The sequence below is a fragment of the Myotis nattereri genome (assembly GCF_964212035.1).
Source record: "Myotis nattereri genome assembly, chromosome: 12".
Classification (NCBI taxonomy): domain Eukaryota; kingdom Metazoa; phylum Chordata; class Mammalia; order Chiroptera; family Vespertilionidae; genus Myotis; species Myotis nattereri.
The window spans coordinates 61299021-61319205 of NC_138087.1; the positions used below are offsets into that span (position 1 = coordinate 61299021).

Genomic DNA, 20185 nt, shown 5'->3' on the forward strand with positions numbered 1-20185 from the left:
TATTGCTGTCAGAGAGGAAACCTTCCCTGAGAAGGTGGCATTGGAGCAAAGACCTGAGAAATGACAACTCCTTGAGCGCAGGAACGTGTCTGTATTGTTTGAAGCTGTGCCATGGGAGGCACTCCATAGTAATTTGTTGGGTGAATGAAGGGAAGTGATGGAGGAGGCTATGTGGATAACATGGGGGAGAATGTTGTAGGCAGAGAAAACAGTGCAAAGGCCCTGAGGCAGGGGCGTATGTGGTGTGTTCCTCAAACAACAAAGGCCAGAGTGGCTAGAGCTGAGAAAACACAGAAGAGAAGGAGCAGGTAGAAGCTGTCTTCAGAGCCACTGTGAAGACCTGAGTTTGAGTCTCAACGAAATGTAGAGACACCCAAGGGTTTGAGCAGAGAAGTGATGGAATCGGACTTGAGTTTTCACAGCATCATTCTGGGTGACGCTGGCCGGTAGACGGAAAGAAGCAAGTGCAGAAGCAGAAAGGCCACAGTGATAGCCAGGTCCTGTGCTGGGCACTGGAAACTGACGAATATACCTGGGAATCTGTCCAGTGCAGTGACTACCTTCGTTGTGCTCCTTACTCTCTTTCGGCGCTTAGTAAAAACCTCGAATTTCAGCTCCCATCCCCAGAACACCTGGTCTGGTGAGTCCGGATTGCGGTTGTTAAGATCTGCCTGCCCTCAAGCCTTGATTCCGGAGCGAGTGGTCCTCGGAGCGCAGCTGGAGGCGCGCTGGAACTTAAATAGTTCACATCTGATGCATTAACCACCGGGCACGCACTCCCGCGGCTGTGGGCGTCGGAGAGGGTGGGTAAGCTGCACGCAGGGCCTCCAGCTGCGGCCCAGGTGAGGGGCAGGACCCCTCCTGCCCTGAGCTTTCACAGAGCGGGGTTCTCCTTCCGCCTCTACCCCCTTTCCAGGGCACAGGGAGGGCTGGTCCTGGGAAGCGGGGGGCACGGGGAGTGGGGCGGGGCCGGCGCGATCCCCGGGAGGGAAGGGGCCCGTGGGCCTCGCTAACAAAGGGCGGTGTCCTATATATAAAGGCGGCGGCGGCGGCGGCGGGCGAGGGCGCGCACGGCCAGCGACGGCGCGGGCTCTGGCTCTTGGCGAGGAGGTGAGTGAACTCCGGGTGCAGGGGTGGGCGCGGGGGATGGGCGCGGGGGGCGGGGGATTCGTGGGCGCCGCTGGGGCGGGGCTCGTGGGCCAGCGGGTCTCCGCAGCCCCGGAGGCCAGTCCCGGCCGCACTCGTCCGGAGGGCAGGAGTGTGGAGGCGACTGGGTAGCAGCCACCAAGTCAACTGGGTGAGAAGACCTGGGGCTCTGGGCAGGGCCGGGCGGTGGCGCAGCTCCGGGAGCGTGCAGGCGGGGCCGCTTTGCTTGGATACGCGATGCCGGGGACAGACACTCCAGAGCACCCAGGTAGCTCATGTGCAGAGGCGAGCGGCTCCCGGACACCTGGCAGGTGCGGAACTTTAGCAGGACAGGCTTTCCTGGACGCCGGAACCACTGACTCGCGAGGCAGGGCTGCAGGCTGGGGGAGCAAAGGTTATAAATAGAAAAGGGGGAGGCTGGGAAGTGCAGCGGGCAAGGGCAGCAGTTTGGGCGGGGCGCGCATTGAGTGACGGGTGTTGAGCGCACCTTGGAACAGGTGGCTCTCCCGGTGCCCACCTGAGGCTGGCATTCACAGTAAATGAACTTATTTAGAACATCAACATGCGGAGTTGTCTAATGGGAGTAGTAACCTGCATAATCATATGTATTCTGGTTTTTATATTACGTGTAAAGGTTATAAACAGTGTATATGTGCACACCAAACTGGCTACTGCTGTGGAATGAGATTAGAGAGGTAGGTAGATAGGGAGACTGCCAATTATTTTATTTTATTTCTTTATTTTGCTTTATGAACTTGTGTACTGCTTGATCATTTTCCTTAAATGAGCATATATTACTTCTACAAACATCTCCAAAGGCAAACTTTAAATTACATAATTTTATGTCTATGCATAAATTATGCTAATAAATCTAATGTGTTATAAAGCAAAGCACGTTCGTTATTATATATGTCTGTGCCTGGTGTTGGAGGTTGGGCATCTCCCACAAAGGCAACTCTATGGACCACCCTTCATCTCTTTCACTTACTGTCAGGAGAAAGATAAAAAAAGAGGCAGATACAGGACCAAGGGCCAGGAGGAGAAGTGTTAAGTCTCAGGGAAGAAGAGCCATAAGTGTCTGAATGCCTGGACAGGCCACCGTGGGCGTGTTGGCCGGGTGCCTTGTTGCATATTTGCTGTGTGACCTGGGCTGTGTGTCCCGGAACCACCAGCATGAAAAGGAGCAGTTCCTATTTTGGACATTAGTCACCTTCTCTGGGGGCACAATTGTCGTCACTCTTTTCTCTGGTGACCTGCTACCGTCAGTGGTGACAATATAAACACAGGTTTGTTTTCTATGACCTTCCTCCTCCCAGGCATTCCTGGCGGGGTCCATTCAGGGGTGTGTAGATAGAATTCGGGGTTCTATATATTTAGTTGGGAAAAAGTTACATCTTTCTTTCCACTTACCTTTCATCTAAATGTAACCTCTCCTTTGCTGATGCATGGGGGCAGTAAACTGCAGTGGTATTAGCAGTAATCATAGATACTTTCATGTTACAGAGGTTGCACATCTTTTGAAAAACATCATTTACATATCACTATGCATAAATTATGCTAATAAATCTAATCTGTTATAAAGCAAAGCACATGCATTATTATATATAAATGTAAAATTATTTTAATAACTATTTGATGGGTCGATGTATTTTAAGTGATGCACTTAAAATCATTATTCTGAGAAGAGAACCAAAGGCTTTTTACTTTATGTATGGAAAATCGTTATTCTGAGACGGCTCCCTCAGACTGCCAGAAGTTTCCATGGCACAAAAAAAGGTTATGCACCCAGACCCAGCAGGAAGGAGTCAGTGGCGACACTAATGCATAAACACCCAGGCTTGGGACACAGCCTCTGCCACTGATTCCCTGTGTGACCTGGGACAAAATTCCCCACCCCAGTTTGATCCTGTGGCATCTGGCATATTTTTTTTAAGCTTTTAGCTTATTCTGAAATCAAGATTAGCAGCAGTCAGTCCTCACAACTAGAAAAAGACTAAATAAAATTTAAAAATTTTGAATTAACTGTATTGGGGTGGCGTTGGTTTCATGTGTACAGTTTCATGATACATTATCTGTATATTGCATTGTGTGTTTACCACCCAAATCAGGGCTTTTGTAATTTTCCAGTGACCTCTTCTTTGAGTTTTTCCAGCTTGTTAAATCGTTGATTTGTATTTCCCCCTATGGAGAAGGAGGGGGACACACTTGAGGATAAATCCACAAGTAATTATGCAGCACCTCCTGGGATGGCAAGCCTCGTTTCAGAAGCTTGTCTCCCTCTGTCTGCTTCTGGCACAATAGAATGGAGTCCTCTTAGGAGAGAACACCAGTTAGTTTATCCTGCCTAATCTTTTTCTTGCCCACTTTGAAAAGAACCCCCATGGGCCTGAGTTGACTTAGTGAATGAGCTAAACCCTCTTTTGACAAGAGAAGCTTGAAAATAACTTTGTTCCCATAGTCCTGGCTAAGCAGCCAGCCTTGCCAGGAGAAAACATGACGGGTTTCTTTCTATCTTAAAATCCTCCTGATTTAGGTTCAAGCTTTCAGTTTTAGGTACAGGTGGGCACAGTTCTGACAACACGCATATTTTCATGGTGGAACCAACGGCCAGGGTGTTTAGAAGTGGCTTAGTTAGATCATTGGCAGTACGTGGGTGTCGTGGTATTTCAGAACAGAAGGTGGGGGCCGGCTGGTCCACCCCTTTAGTTGGAAGGATACGTGGGCTGCCTGGAAGCCCCCCGAGCGCCTGGTTCAGTGCTGTTTCTCTGCTTCAGCAGTCCCTGCGCCTCCCTCTCCATGTCACTCAGGCAGTGGCTGGCTCCTCCGTGTCCAGCTGCCAGCACAGTATCTGGCACGTAGTGTCGGTGACTGCTGATGCCAAAGCTTGGAGGGCATAGGATTGTGACTGAACCATGAGTCCACATGGGAGTGTCTCTGCAGCGCGAGGACATGGACCTACGTGGCAGGTGGAGAGAGCCTGAAGCCTGCCATGCGCTGCCGGGGTTTCATTCACCACCAGGTTCCCGGCCCAGCACTGGACTCTCCAACCCGGACAGAGCAGGAACGGCAACCAGAACCTGGCTGGGACATGTCCCGGGGCGTACAGATGATTGACAATCGCCAGGCTCTGGAGGAAGGACACTTCTCATCTGTATGGGGAGGAGAGCCCTCGTGTTTCTTCAGTGCCTTGTGCTAGGCACCTGGTGTCTCACTGATATCCTTATGTACTTCATAGGGGGTCTCACTTAGTTCTCACAACAAGCTGAGTAGGGCTTTGTTTCCGTTTTCCAGAAAAGAAAACCGGGGCTTAAAGAAGCTAACGGGCTTTCTCAGAGTCATATAACTAGGGAATCGGGAGCTGAGATTCAAAGCCAGGTCTTTCTACATTAAAACCCACAAACTTCCTTAGTTTTTTTCTATTGTGAGGCAAATAATATATGAATACTTTATTATAAAAAGTGTAAAATACCAAAGTATACAGAATAAAACCCACAAGTCTCCTTTTTCTATCTCCCCCCAACCCACCCTCCTCCCCCTGAGGAAGTCCTGTTGACGATTTGGCCTGAATCCTTCCAGGTATTTAGCTCTGTATCTACACACGCTCGCGCGCACACACATATATTTATACACTCTTATACAGTGAAATAAACAAATGTATAAATAAAGCTATTGTAGCTGTTTCATTAGGAAAAAATAAATTACAATGAACATTTTCTTTTCTCTGTTTTATTGGTAGGGATCATTGTAATCGCTTAACATTTATTGAGCACTTACTGTGTGCCAGACATTGCCCTAAGGTATCATTTGATGTGGCCTCACAGTTGCCCTTCACTTCTGAGGCATTTGAAGCACAGAGAGGTTAAGCGATTGCTCAAGGTCACACAGCTAGGAGGCGTAGAGGCCGTAGCCAAGCCAGGGTCTGGCTCTGGAGCCTGTGCTTTTAACCATCACGTGGAGGCCTCCACCGCTGTCTGACTCCTACAGAGTCAGGGCTTGGTGGTATCAGAGTGCTTGTCCCAATGAGCTGGGATCATCCTCATTTGGTTCCTATGAAGCGTACTGTATAGTGGGATAACTTCTGGAACATGTCACCCTCCCTAGGCCACCCCAGCAAGGTCTACAGCACTCTTCCCGCAACCAGCGCTGTTTACATGTGAGCGTAGCATGAGTTAGAACACAGAAACAGTGCCTGGCGCAAGGCAAGTGCTCTGTTTGCTCTAATTTTTCCTTTCTGTGTAGTTCACAGGTTGCCTTCATATGTGGTATTTCATTTATTCCCTGCAACAACCCTGGGCAGAGAGAATGGTACCGTTAACCTACCTGGTAGCGGAGGAGCTGAGGCCCATGGACTGACAGGGAGTGCCTCAGGGCTGGTTAGTGTTTGGTGCTGTGACCAGAACACCGCCCGGTGAGGGAAAGAGTGGCGCTCCCCTTCCGTTTTGTCCTGCTGTGCCTTCCTCTACGATGGCAGGTGTCTGATATGTGAATACACTGCTTCCTTATTAAGCATAGTTTTGCAAGGCATCAGTGCTCCGATTCAGAGAATAGAGCATTGGCTCTCAACGTTGACCACACACTGAGTTCACATGGATGTACATGGCTTGGCTCTCACATTAAGGAAGACCTTGAGTTGTATTTGCATTGACTGCAGTTAGCGACAGCCTTCAGCTGCAGGTCCTCGTTCTGTATTTTGAATTTAATTTTAAAAGGTCAATAAAAGGGACCTCCTTATAAAAAAAAAAAAAAAAGGTCCGTCACTTGCAACTATAGATGCTTATGGCGTACAGCTGGTTAAGGATTGGACAGCAGGCTTGGTTATAGAAGAACAAGATATCACCCTCAAGAATAACTCAATACCCCACAAGTCATTTTACTGATAAATATATTATTTTGTTGTATGTGGTCATCAACACTTTTATAGTAATTACTGTGTGTCAGGCACTGTGATCAGTGATTTACAAATATTTCATTCTCCTAAGAGCCTTTGCTTACCACCACGGGCTGAAGGACTTTAGTGAGGAGAGAGTATGGGGGGCTCTGGGATGGAATGGATGGCTTCATAGAAAGGGAGGATTTGAGCTGCTTTTTAAAGAATGTGTAGAAATAGGCAAGGAGAGTGAGGAGGGAATTCAAAGCACAGAGAAAGGCAGGTGTAGAGGAGTGGAGCTGGAATATTTGTTACTCTCTGTGGGAACAGGAATGGCCAGCTGATGGCAGTGAGCCAAGAGCACCCAACTGTCGAGGTCTGAGCTTTGGCTAGTTTGCTGATGCATCAAAACGTTCCCACTGATGCATGTCAATCCAAATCACATGAAAAAAGGGGTCATGTTTCTAAGAGTTAAAAATGGCACAGTAATTTTTGGCCATATGTGAGGATAATCACTCCCCCTGGGTTGGGGAGGTCACAGAAATGGAGCCTTGGGGAGGCCTTCATACCTTCTACAGCATCCATGCCAAATCATCACCCCCATATGCTCCTGGCCTTTCTTCTTTTGTCACCCTAAATACCCCCACTTCTGTTCTTCATACAACAGGCTTTCAAGACTCTTCAGCACCCTGTTCACCCTCCTCTAAATGTGGTCCACTCTGGATATTTTAGTTCTTATGCTGTGGGGTCCAATCCTCCAGGGGAGGGCTGCCAGCTAAGAGCAGAGATGCATTCTATTTTCATCATCCCAAATATTGTATTATTCATGAAACATAGGACCACAGCTTTTTAAAAAAAGAATCCATATTTAACTTCCTATTGACTAAATATATATTTTATTATTCAGTCCTATGCATGTACTATTCAGTTCTTTGTTGTACCTGACTCCAAAAAGTTAGGAAGAGTACATTATAGAAGAAGCAATGGGGTTATTGGGATAAAATAACCTTTAAAACAGCCAGGGAGAAAAAGGCCAAAAGTGTTGTTCTTATCTTGCCTTTTCTTCTGCCACGTTTTCCTCCCTTCTCAAAAGGGGGATTAAAAAAAAAACCTGAAAATGAGGAAATGAATTTCCTAAAATCTGGGTCAAGAAGATCAAACATCTCACGTTTTTGGCAGAACGCGTGCTACCCACCAGGCCTCTTACAAGGTGTTGGCCCTCGGGGCCCTTTCTCTTTCCCTGGCCAGGACCTCAGACATGACCGGGAAGATCTTCACCAACACCAGGGAGCGGTGGAGGCAGCAGAATGTGAACAGCGCCTTCGCCAGGCTGAGGAAGCTCATCCCCACGCACCCTCCCGACAAGAAGCTGAGCAAGAATGAAACGCTTCGCCTGGCAATGAGGTATATCAACTTCTTGGTCAAGGTCTTGGGGGAGCAAAGCCTGCAGCAAACGGGAGTGGCAGCCCCGGGCAACATTCTGGGACTCTTCCCCCAAGGGCCCCCCCTGCCCGACAGGACCCTGCTCAGTGACTACCAGGTTCCTTCACCTGGCCCAAGCCACCGCGTCCCTTAGTGCGGCCATGACTCTCATCACCCAGGGAGACACTTGTTCAGAAGTCACTGGCCATCGACAGCCTTCCGCATGTTGCAGAGTCACCTTGATGAATAATTTGTGAGGCAGGAATTTAAGTGTCACAGGAGGTGGCTCAGGGACAGCTGCCAGGAGCCGACTGGAGGCCATGAGGAATGTGGCTTTGGACTGCGGCCTGTTTCTGTCTATTTCATATGTCCAACATCTATGTGAGATGTCGCCTGAAGAAAAAACAATTACTCAATATGTTTTCAGTTATAAGCAAGATGAGTCGAAACGCACACTTCAGATGAGTAAAAAATGCTTCCCTCCGAACATTTTTAAAATATATATATTTTTATTGATTTTAGAGAAGAAGCGAGAGGGAGAGATAGAAACATCAATGATGAGAGAATCATTGACTGGCTGCCTCCTGCATGCAGGATCAAGCCTGCAACCCAGGCATGTGACCTTGACTGGAATCAAACCTGGGACCCTTCAGTCCACAGGCCAATGCTCTATCCACTGAGCCAAACCAGCCAGGGCCCTCAGAACATACTTTAAAGTTTCTTTTGAAAAATGTAGCATGTTTGATCAAGGGGGAACAAAACAAGTCTTCAAGTTGGCTCTTGCAAGAAAATAATCCTAGAGGCTTGTGAGAAAATCTGAAGAGAAAAGACCCTCCTGACATGGGAGGATTACAGGAATGCAACAGACACCTATGGGAGAGCTCTGCATCCTTTATCGCTACAGAAGTGGGAGGTGTTACTGCCATGAGCCATTCCCATATATGTTATCTCCAAAGCCAAATGGTGGGCTATATTTGTGAGAGGCAAGGACTTGATCATTTATGAATTAGAATTCCTAGTTTTCTTGTGAAAAACAGCTGAAATGGGTTCTCTAACCCCTCAGTTTCACATGTCAGGTATTAATACTTCTAATTCAGCCTGAGTTCCTGCTGATTTAAGAACCGTAAAATTCAAATATAATTATGAAAATCCAAACATTACCATTTAACGACTCATTTAACAGAGAGCTTAGTTTAAACAAAAGATTAAAGCAGACAATAGGACTGTAATACCAGACTCTAATGAATTAATGAATTTGAAATTTGTCTTCCCAGCTATGGAGCATTAGCTCAGTCTTATGTTGGGAGGGGTGGTACCCACAGGCCAATGAAACAGTATGGATTTGGCATAACTCATCACCACTTGCCAACCTGATGATGCTTGGATTCAGAGATGAACCCCATAACTGAGCCCAGAATACAAATGATGTCATTTGATTGTCTCTGGGACATTTTATTTCCCCAAAGTTCTTGATGGTACATTGGTTTTAAAACCTTCTGAACCACCAGTAGGAAATTGATGGATTTGCAATTACGGCTTTCCAGTGTATACACAACAGAGGAGTTAAAATTTCCTGCCACTCTGGAAGGAAGATATTTGACTTATGAAAGGTTGAAATGAGCCCCTTTGGTTTGGTAATCAGAAGAAAATTGGATGAGGCCCCCTCAAAATCTCATTCCCCAAATGAGCAAGGCCGTTATGTCATTAAACTCCATGCAGCATTCACACTCGTAGCACGTTGTGTTTGTCAGAAGCAATGCATTTCCTTCTGAGTCCTTTCTTTAAACTGCACTCAGTGAACTTCCCCTTGGACCCAGAATAGGAGGAGACACAAATGGGCATTTCTCACAAGATTGGGGGGACTTAAGTGTGTCCCCAAACTACCAATGGTTTGCTGATAGTTGTCAATTGAGCAACATGACTTATTCTCATGTGGCATTAAATCAGAGTCACACTTTAGACAGTATTTTAATATTAGCTTCATTTTACCATGTTGCCGAGAGCTGCATGGAGGCCTGAATATGGGATTTAATGCTCTTCTCAGAGTGAGTGCACCTTTTTGCTATTGGGGCCACGTCTGTGTGTGCAGAAGGCCTTTGCTCCTAAAAAGCTTTGGGGAGATTGGATGATCATTAAACTATATGAGGAGGATCATTGTTTAATGAAACCCTGCAGGAAATCCCCTTGATAGAATGAATACACATTTAAAATATGACTTTATATAATTCACCTCTTAGATGATTTCTTTTGCAAGCTGGGATTTTGGTATATCAAGTTGTGTCACATTAAAATGACTGTCAGACCTAAACCTTGGCAAGGTAGCTGTAAGACTGGACGCTAATTCAGAGATCACTCCATAGTCTTCCTTGGTGTCCAATACTTAGGGCTTGGTGATTGCAATAGTAAGAATTTATGGTTCGAACGTATTGTAGTTCACTGGTGGTACATCTTTTTATGGATCATTTGAATCCAACAGAAGAGTTTAGACAGATTATATCATCCATGGTACTCTGTTACTTGAAAACAAGTGTTTGGTCTGCTCCAGACACTTCTGGAAACTAGGTATAAACAAGTCCATTTATTTATATGGGTCATTATGTTGGCTGATCTTACTCCTCATGTGACAGAGGAGAAAACAGGTCCAGAGCATTTCACAGTGACTTTGCAAAGGTCACTTGGACAGTTAGTGGAAACCCGGTGCGTGCCAGTCTCCTGATCCAGTGCCCAGCCTTGCTACAGCCTTGTTTGGTCACTAAGTATTTTAGGATTGAAAACGGACCAGCACCTTATGATTAGGCTCCTCTCCTCTTAATAGTGCTCTGTAGCCTTCTTCTATGCCTTTTTATTGAAATGGAATTGTTGTGCTTTGTAGAATGTGATTAGAAGTATCAGCCAAAGATTTTATCTGTTGTTTTGTGATATTTTTACCATTGATTCTAATTTACTTTTTAACTATTAATTTATTGAAAATAAATTAAGAAAAGAAAGTGTTCTCTTTTTTTTCTTTTTAAAAAGAATTTTATAATTAACTAAGCTCATCCGCCCATTCACTCCACCCACACAGCCAATCCTCTGGCTTTGAACCACCCCCCCACCCCCACTGTCTTTAGTCAAGAAAAAAATGCTGTTCTCCAGAAAACCAGGACCTCGGCAGCCTGACCCCATTGTACCTTTCCCTTTACCTTCTACAGTCCCCAAAATGTACTGTACATGCTAATGAAACCATTTCACTTGATGGTCCCCAAACATATCCCCCCCCCCCCCCCCCCCCCGCAATACCTCTGACTCTCCCTTGTGATTCCATCTGCTTGCATGAACGTCCCATTCTCACTTGTTTTACTCACCCCTCCATCTGCACCAAATTCCACTTGCTAAAATCTTTCATGGCTGATCTGAAATACCATTCCTTCAGGAAGTTTGACTCATCTTAAACATCATCTCTTACACAAAGATTTCCTCCTAGATTTCCACCACTCCGGCTAATCTCTCCTTTCTTAGAATCCCCTTATGCACTTCACGGCCCTTATTTCCTCTACCCTGTGTTTCAGATACCTGTGCATATTCTGTCCCCCTGCTCCCAGCTAAGATCTCCTCGACACTGACAGTTTCTATCTAACATCTAATCCGCAAGACAGCCCTGTAAGTGACCTCGCTTTCAAAATGTGGAAGGTATATCAGGACTGGCTGTTAAGTATCTTCCACTAGCTTCCCCTAAAAGATGACATTGATATGAAACTTGAACAGGCCGACTTTTACTGAGGAACCCAAAGTCTAAAGCTCTTCTTTAAGGTTTGTTTCCCATAATACCCATTCAGCATGGCCCTTGCAGCACCTGCCTCCTGAGGTTTCGTCACCCAAGCATGGCTTGAGATGACCAAACTATGTACAAGTTATGCACAACAGGCTTTGTCCTTAAAAAGGCCAAAGATCTTTCATCTTTTCAGGGGTCTGGGAGAATGGACAGCTTAACTGCTGACCCACAGGCCAAAGGTTAGTTGAAAGCCACATCCTTAAATTAAAAGGTCAAAGATAAGGAGGAAATCTAAACTCTCAATGGCAGTGCAAAGTGAGGATTTAAAGTGGCAGGTGCTACGAAATGCCAAGGAATGAATGCAGTTGAAGGATTACAGGAAGCCAGGCCAAGGTCTCCTGAACTGAACATGCACTTCTGTGACTCTTGGAGTTTGCTATAAGCAGGGACACTTTCCATTTTATTTTCTCGTTATTGCTAACGATTTACCACAAAGAGATTTTAATGAACACTAGATTTTTACACACACCTTGGTTAGGTTAGTAATCTGCCAAATAACATATACTCTAGGAATTTAATTTCCAGAGCTCAAGAATTCCCTGGTAGTCGAATGAAGCAAGCCATTGAATTGCCTTTTCTGGAAAACTTTAAGCACAGGATTATTCAATATGATCAGACTAGAGGCCTGTTGCACAAAAAGATTCATGCAATAGGCCTGGGTCCTGGGTGCCGGAGGAAAACCAGTGCCGCTCTGGCCCAGGCCGCCTTCACAGCCCTCCCTGCTCTGGCCGGAGCTGCCTTCAGTCTTCGCTCTGCTGCTTCGCGCCTACGTGTGCAAATTAACCGCCATCTTCGCTGATTAGCCCATGGGAGGCGTAGCAAAGGTATGGTCGATTTCAATCTTTGTCTATTATTAGATTAGATAGGATACTTGTACCCAAGTAATTATCCTTCTAGGAACCTACCATAAAGAAATAATCAGAATTATGGTCAAAGCATTATACGTATGGATATCTACTTCAGAATTATTTACATTGTAAATAAAATTCTAATAAGGGAGCCCAGATTCGCTGAGTACTTACTGTATGCCAGGCTGTGCCAATAGCTTCCTGTGTATCAGCTCGCATATAACAGTGTTCCATTGTTAAGATTATGTTGATTAGATGTATTGTTCTCATTTCACGAATGAGGAAACTGAAGTGTAGGAGATTATTTAACTTGCCCAAGTTTCCACTGCAGAGCCAGAATTTGACCCATCATTTTTACTCAAAATCACTGCTTTTCACGACAGATTTTTTTTTTTTTTTAAAAATCTAAGTTCTTAAGGTCTTTTGACCCTAACCACCTTAATGGAACCTCGTGGACCAGGCATAATACCCAGTAACACTATTGGGTAAACAAGCACAACCCAAAAAAAACCAAAGCCTCCTTTTTGGGAGCCTCGTTGCTGTTGGCACATCTTCCACTGCGCTGTGCACCCTAATTTCTGTCTGAGAGGATGGGACCCCCAGCACTTCCTTTGCATACTTTTTCCTTTATCACATCGTTCTTCAGGATAGACAACCCCGATCACCAGTCAAATTAGTCTGTGATTCTCCCCCTCGGCCCCCTATATTTCAGTCATCGCCTACCTGCAGCAAGCACTTCTTTCACCAGAGGCTTCTATTCTGGGAGGCAGAAGAACATAGCGAAAGGCAGGCATGGCTTCAGAGCCCAGCCTTGTTGCTCACTCAGTACACGACCTCAGGTGTGCCGCCCAGACTCCTTTAAGCCACAATTTCCCCACGTGTACCCTGGAGCAAATATCTCCATGAGGTGGCTGCTATAAGTATCAAAGATGGCATTTATCTAACTCCCGGCACATAACAGGCTCTCGGTGACTATGAATAACCCTTCTTTTTATGATTTCCTCCCCATCTCCAGCGTGCCATATTCAGATCGGTTATGCCGCATGTCCAAGGAGGTGCATCATACTCACACACAGGGCAAAGAGCGTACGGGTCCCCAGCGCTGCCTTTTCTCTGTGCTGTTTCCTCTGCCCTTTCACCAGTATATCTGTCCTTCCCGGTTTCTGTGATGGGGCATCTCTCCTGGAGCCTAGAGCTGTGGTAGGCAGTTAGCCAGACACAAGCAGAGCAAGGGCAATGGGCCAGGGACAGAAGGTCACCAGGGTGGAAAGTCCCAGGTACCTAGCAACAGACAATTGTAGGGTGGGACCTTACCCCCAGGGTGATCTTCCTCCCCTAGCATATCCTTGGTCATGTGGTTTGAACCCCCTGACCTTTACTCCTTAGAGATAACGTCTGAGCCTCAGTTGTATTTCAGCTCTAGGCCCAGAAAAGCAACAAAACCAGACCAGTAACCCCACAGCTGACCTCCAGATTAGTTGCATTGAATAATTGTTGTAATGTACCCCGCGAATCACACAAGGACGCCTCAAGAAGTCGAATTAAAGAGTCACATTTATTGCAAATCCGGGACTATGAGGGGGCATTGTGCTCTCCCAAATCTCATAGTGATAAGATGGCCGAAACACCAGATTTATATAGGCAAAGATCACAAATGTATTGATTACATCCCAGGGTTTGGAATGAGGAACCTGGTTCGCAAAAAAGCAGTTTACAGAAGCAGAAGCAGCATGTTGTCTAAATTATAGTTTTGGGTCTCTGGATCACTGAATTGACAGAAACACATTATCTAGAGCCCTCGGGTCTGGAATGAGGAACCTGGTCAGACTTAAGCATGTTATCTAAATGACAGTTTTTGGGTCTCCGGAACAGAGTCAACAGGGACACGTTAACTGGAGCCCTCTGACCTTGGGATAATTGTGCTGTCCTTCCCAGGTAAAGGAAAATGTGCTTTCTAAGACCAGTATGACCACAACCAATGGGATATCCACATTATAATCAATAGGGTATTTAATGGAATGGGGTGGTTTATATAATTCAGAACATTAAAATAACTTTTCTATTATTAAACAAAGCAAACAAGTACAGAAGCCAAACAGCAGGGTTAAAGTTAAACTATAGCTTCTACCTGAGATGATTGCTACCATACTTCATAATGACCCCTTTCTCTGGCACCGACCATTCAATCAGTGGAGACCTAGACTCAGAAAGGACACACCTGGAGAATTGCTGAATCTTCTATTGAGATTCCCCTGGGAACTCCCCTAACTTCTCCACCCTTAAAACCCTTAGGACAGAGGATCCAGCAAGCTTTCCCTTCCCCTTACCCCTTACCCCGCCTCCCCCACCCCCGCCGCCCCCAGGGGTGTTACCATTAGCTTCCTCATTCCCAAACTCCAGGGGCCCTTCCTTTACCTCTACAACTTGTTTCATAAGCTCATTTCTTCTACGAATTACTTCTTCTACCTCTGTGATTTTAAAAATAAATGTTCTCTTATAGTTGGAGTTTTGGCTTTGAATTCTTTCCAGAAGAACGGTATAAGAACTAGCCCAAACTCAAGTACTGAGGAGGTTGCTGAACCCAGGCTCATCCTGACCCCACTGGTCTAACATCTGCCATCTTCAACAGAGCCATTCAGCCTCTCCGAGAGGGACGAAGGAGACATTGCTGCTTGGCTGCAGATCTCTGGAGCCTAGGGAAGAAATTGAGTCTGAGGAGGCAGGTAGGAAAATAATTCCTATCTGCTCGAAGCTGAAGTAAGCACATAGAAACCTTAAGAATGAGAAGGGATCTGGAGGCCTGATGTTCAGAAAAAAGGATAAGAAGCAGATCAGAATGGACATAAGACACTGGGGGATAGGGGAGGCTAGGGGACTGTCTAGGGCGGGGGGATAAAATGGACACATATGTAATACCCTTTGTAATACTTTAAGCAATAAAAAAAAAATTAAAAAAAAAAAAAGAAGCAGATCAGGAAAGGGCTGAAAAAGCTCATTAGCTCTGAGAGACCTTGGGCTATGGGTAAAACAGTTGTATTTTTATACCCCTTACGTATATATCATCTTACGTAGACACAGTGGTTAAATGGCATAAGGAAGTGATTCAAGGTGTCCTCAGTCAGACAAGATGCTCTGCTTATTTTAGTAAAGGTTCCTTCTGAAAAAGTCTGACACTTTCAAGGGTATTTTACATCACAGTCAAGATATGGATGGAGAACATAACTTCGCAGTATATGAAAAGACAATTACACCACGACCAAGTAAAGATTTACCCAAACAATGCAAGAAAATGTCTTCATAGTATATATCCCATATCAATTTTTATATTGAAAAACCTTTCATTAAAATATATTACCAGGTCCTTATTTGAGGGAGGGAACAGGGAAACACCAGCCCTGTACACACCTCAGCCTCCATCACTCTGGTCTTTCCTCTCGGGCTTCTGGCTGGCAGAGGCAGGACAGAGGGTGGAGGAGGAAAGAGGACGAGGTATTTCTTCTCCCCTCCCCTTCCTCTGCAGCCAAAGCTCTTCTCAGGCAGCCCCTCTTCATGGCCACACCTTGCTGGGTTCCAGCAACACTGGGGATACCAGAGGACAGCAGGAGACTGAACCCGCCTTTGCCAGCTATCTCTTTCTGGGGACCCAACTTTTGAGATAAGTTGTTCTGAATTTTTGTTTCTTGGTGTTGATTTTTCCTTCCTGTTTTTGGACCTTTCTTCCACATAAGAAGGGCAAAATAAATCCATTGCTTGAAACTCAACATTTACTACACACATGGATTGACATTCCATTCTTAGTTTTCAAAATAATGAGTTTCAGTTATACCCATAAATTGTGCACAACAGAGAAAGGTGCACTCCGTCAAAAATGTCCCTGCTTCACCTACTACAGGCTGATTGTTGAGTTTTCCTTCCGTGGTTTCCAAGGAAGCACACATTACCCAAAGGCCTACTAGTAACACAATGGCCACCACCTAGCTTTCTTTTCCTCTCTTTCCAGAAATAAAGGAAAGATACAGACATCCCATTCAGAAAGTACTGAAATCAAACATCCAATGAACTTTGTTTTCCGCACAAGTAAACCCCTTATCAGTCTCTTGCAGAGATTCTGAAACGCTTATCTCGATAGACCAGATTATGGGGCTGACCCACACTCAATGCTGAGTAGGAATCAAACGGGCATTCTCTTCCGTCAGCCACCCCCGCTTTGCCAATCCAATAAATCAATTAATGGGATGCAGAGCTGCTGTCTTGCCTTTCTCTTCCCCACGCTTACCACCCTGAGCCTCCCCCCAAATCCTCAGCGCCCTGTTTAATACCATCTGAGAGTCCTTATTTACAAGAGGCTTGTGCAGGTGCAAGCTTTCAGGCCAGCAGCACAGGCGCGATTGTGCCCTCTCCCTCCCAGCTCCAGGCTCCCCTCTTTGTGAGACACTTTTCTTTTCTCTGCTTTTCAGACCAAAGACGCCCCTCAGCAGCTAATCTAATCGGATTATGCTAATTTCTACTTCATGAACCCAAACAGCAGAACTAGATCTGCAGTGGGCTCAGGCCAGGAGGAGAGGCGCAAAGACTTTGCCGACTTAGTTGGTAAACCGAGCCCAGAAAAATGCAAAATGAAGGTCCGCCCTGTGGTTAGCCACACAAAGCCGCTGCTCGGGGCTCTTGACAGTTTAGAACAGAGAAAAGGCAGCAAGTGAGGGCACAAAGAGGGCCACAGTGGCAAGGCTGTTCTTCCCTCTCATAAAGTAAGGTTCCTCTTCTTCCTTCTTCCCAATTCACTCCCATCTCCTCTCTTGGCTGACCAATGTATGACTACATTTGGAAGCTGAAGCCTGTTGGTACAATTCCAGACATTTATTGGCACCTCCTACCCTTTAAGGATGATGCTTGGTGCTATGGGCTGCACAAACGTGGCTAAGACTGCGTGTTGCCTGCAGAATTTCTACTCTGGTGGGGAAAGACAGTTCGGGTACAGCCATCCGAAAACACCCGCGTCAGGCGATCGCGGTTTCCCTACTTGTTCTCTTTGCCTCATGCTCGTCATCTTTCACATGTGATTTTAAAAGCAACTTATGTTCACATGAAGCTTTATGCTTATTCAAAATGTATTACATAAATATGGAACTTAATCCTCATAACGACTGTGAGATAAATAAAACTGATATTTCCAAGTGTTGAAATTGAGACTTAGAGACCTTTAATGGCTCATTCAAAAAGAATCATCCAGTTAATAATTGGGCTTCTGATTCCAAATCAAGTGTTTCCTGACACCCACCCCCAGCATGCTGCCTCACATAAGGCTGGAGGGGTCCTTAGGAGGCCCACTACTCCATTCTAAGACTGTACCCAAATGTTAACATTTTACAGTAATAGCTTTAAAAAAAAACAAACACCTTCATGCATTGTGAAACTGGAAAAACTAGTTCGAATTTTCAAATGGGTGAGTGGAATTGTTCATCTGGAATAATCCAGACAAGTGCTTTTTATAACCCCCAGCTCATTTTCAGCCCTTGACTTTCCTGTCGCTGCTCTTGTGTATTTCTACCATTCAGCTTCTTCCTTTCTTGGTCAGGACATCCACAAATGCTCCCTGAACTGGTCTCTCCCACCCATTCTGGAGTCAGACCCTTTCACGCATCAGGTTCTTGCTGCCCTGGGTGGTTAGCACTCAGCACTTTAGCTAATTAGTTTCTAAGCTGTTCATACCTTTGGGTGACGAAGCCCCAGCAGTTGCAAAATTTTTCCGTGGAGATTGCCACATGCGCGGCTCTGTCACAATTTGCAGAGGAATTTGCCTTTCTCTTATTCCAAAGTCCTCATTCCCTCTGGGAGCTCACACTGAGTTCTTGTATCTGATCTGTAATTCACAGCTGATTTACAGGCTGAAAGGATTGACTGTCCTGAAATTAAAGAATGAGTGAGAGCTTCTCAGTTCACAGGTTCATTTCACCACCTCTCCCTCACCCGCACCCCTAAATTAGCCCAAATATGCAGCAAAAGTCAGTTTCCCTCAAGAGAAGAACACAAAAGCATATTTCTGTGCTGCCTATTCCCTCCTCACTTAAACAAACAAATTAAAAAAAAACCTAAAAAATTAATCGTATAATCTCAGCCTGTTTAGGGTGGAGACTGGAAGGGCAGAGGGTTAGAGGTGGAAGACTTCAAATGTGTTTAAATAAGTAATTTCTTAACAGAAAAACATTATTACTCAGTTTACAATTGATTCAAGATAGGTTTTTGTCTGAAGAGCTTCCAGCAGTAGTTTTAAATTAGTTTCCTTAAATGGTTGAATATTATAGGCCAAGCAAGTTCAGACTTCCTTTTGCTAATAAGTTTAATATGGAGCAATCTAAACAATAATGAATATTTAAATATCTTAACCTTGGTGTTAATTTTGCTGCAAATGACCTTTTCTTTTTTTTTTTTTTTTGGTCATTGTAATTATTCCCTATTGGATTTTTAGTGCTCCATCCACATTCTTCTGTCAAATTCTCATAATGAACTAAGGGCTATGGGTTAGGGTAAATGTGGGCTGAAGTCTTAAGACTAGGCTAAGCTAACTGCCTTGACCTCATTCAAGCCAAGTATCACAGATATAATTCTGCGAAAAAGATGAGTTCTTTATGAAAATTGTAGTGATATAGATTTTTTAAAAACTAGAAGATAAAAAAATTTGGCTATCAAAAACACTGATGAATAGAAAATGTTTATATGTTATAAAGTAAAATATTTCATAAGTTATACTAATATATCTTATTAGACTAGAAAAAATTTTACTGAATTCCTTCTGGCATTTCCCCCTTGTGTATTGTGTAGACCTCATGATTTCCTAAAGCCAGAACCCAGCAAATTTTTGCGTGTGGAATACCATGTGATGATCCTGCCCGCTACAGTTATGTAGTACAGTACAGCCTCAAAGAGATGCTGCTGTTGAGCCAAGCACACGCAAGACAAGACAAAGACCGGGAAAGGAGTTACATGTCAGGTTAGAATATACAGGAGACCAAAACAAAGTCCTCATACCTTTTTGCTTTGACTAGGATCAGTTTCTAGGGTAGCACAATGGAAATTATAAATGCAACATATGGAATAAAAAAATGCAAATGCAACGTAAGTATCCTACTACATTGCCACACTTTGGTGTAAAGCCAGAAAAAGGTAATAGGAAAAAAAATCAAAGAAAAAAGATCAGTTAGATGGCAGAAGAAGAGGCTCTAGCCTTTACTTCTCCTACCCCAAAACCAACTTAACAACTATCCATCAATGAAATTACCTTCATTAGAGCTCTGGAATCCAGGTGAGAGGTTACAGCACCCCAGTGGAACACAGAAAGGAGAAAAGATGCAATGAAGGGGTAAGAAGAACACTCACTTTGCACACGTCACACCTCCCCCAAGCTAGCACAGCGAAATGCTGAAAGAGATCCCCTTGGCTCATGAGTCCTCCATGAGGGAAGAGAGAGCAAAGCGAGTGCTTGACTTCTCCAGCCTTTCAGGGTGCTGTCCCCTTCTGTTGAATCTTGCCCAGAACACTGAAAGAATCTAGATAATTGGAGTAGCTGAGAATAAGGAAAGCGGTGGAGGCCCTCATCAACCAGTGCTCAGATTTCAACAGCTGGCCTGCAAACCTCAGTAACAGTCTGTCCTTGATGCTGGTGGACTCTGGCAGCAGGCACACCTGTAGGTCCTGCCATCTGGTCCACATAGAATCTCTAGCTGGGCTGACTGGTGGAGGGCTTTCCCTGACAAAACCAATCTATAAAGACTGGGAAAGATGACTGCTTTCTTCAAATGTGAAAACACCAATGTGAAGATCAAGGAAACAAATACCACCAAAGAAACAAAATAAAGCTCCAGTAACTGACCCTCCGCCAAAAATGGAGATCTATGACTTGCCTGACAAAGAATCCAAAATAATCATCTTACAGGAGCTCAGCCAGCACAAGAGTACACAGATAGACAACTAAATGAAACCTGGAAAACAATACATGAACAAAATGAGAAGTTCAACGAAGAGATAGAACTTCATAAAAAAAGAACTGAACGCATTCTAGAGCTGAAGAATACCAGCGACTGAACTGGAATTTTC

General features: G+C 44.9%; 1 protein-coding gene across 1 annotated transcript; it reads left to right on the top strand.

Annotated features, from left to right (window-relative positions):
- Positions 1-7271: 7271 nt before the first annotated feature.
- TAL2 (TAL bHLH transcription factor 2) lies at positions 7272-7589 on the top strand (the record flags this gene model as incomplete). Its single annotated transcript, XM_081103808.1, has 1 exon — positions 7272-7589. One exon carries the CDS (start codon positions 7272-7274, stop codon positions 7587-7589), a length of 318 nt encoding a protein of 105 aa, XP_080959934.1.
- Positions 7590-20185: the final 12596 nt, after the last annotated feature.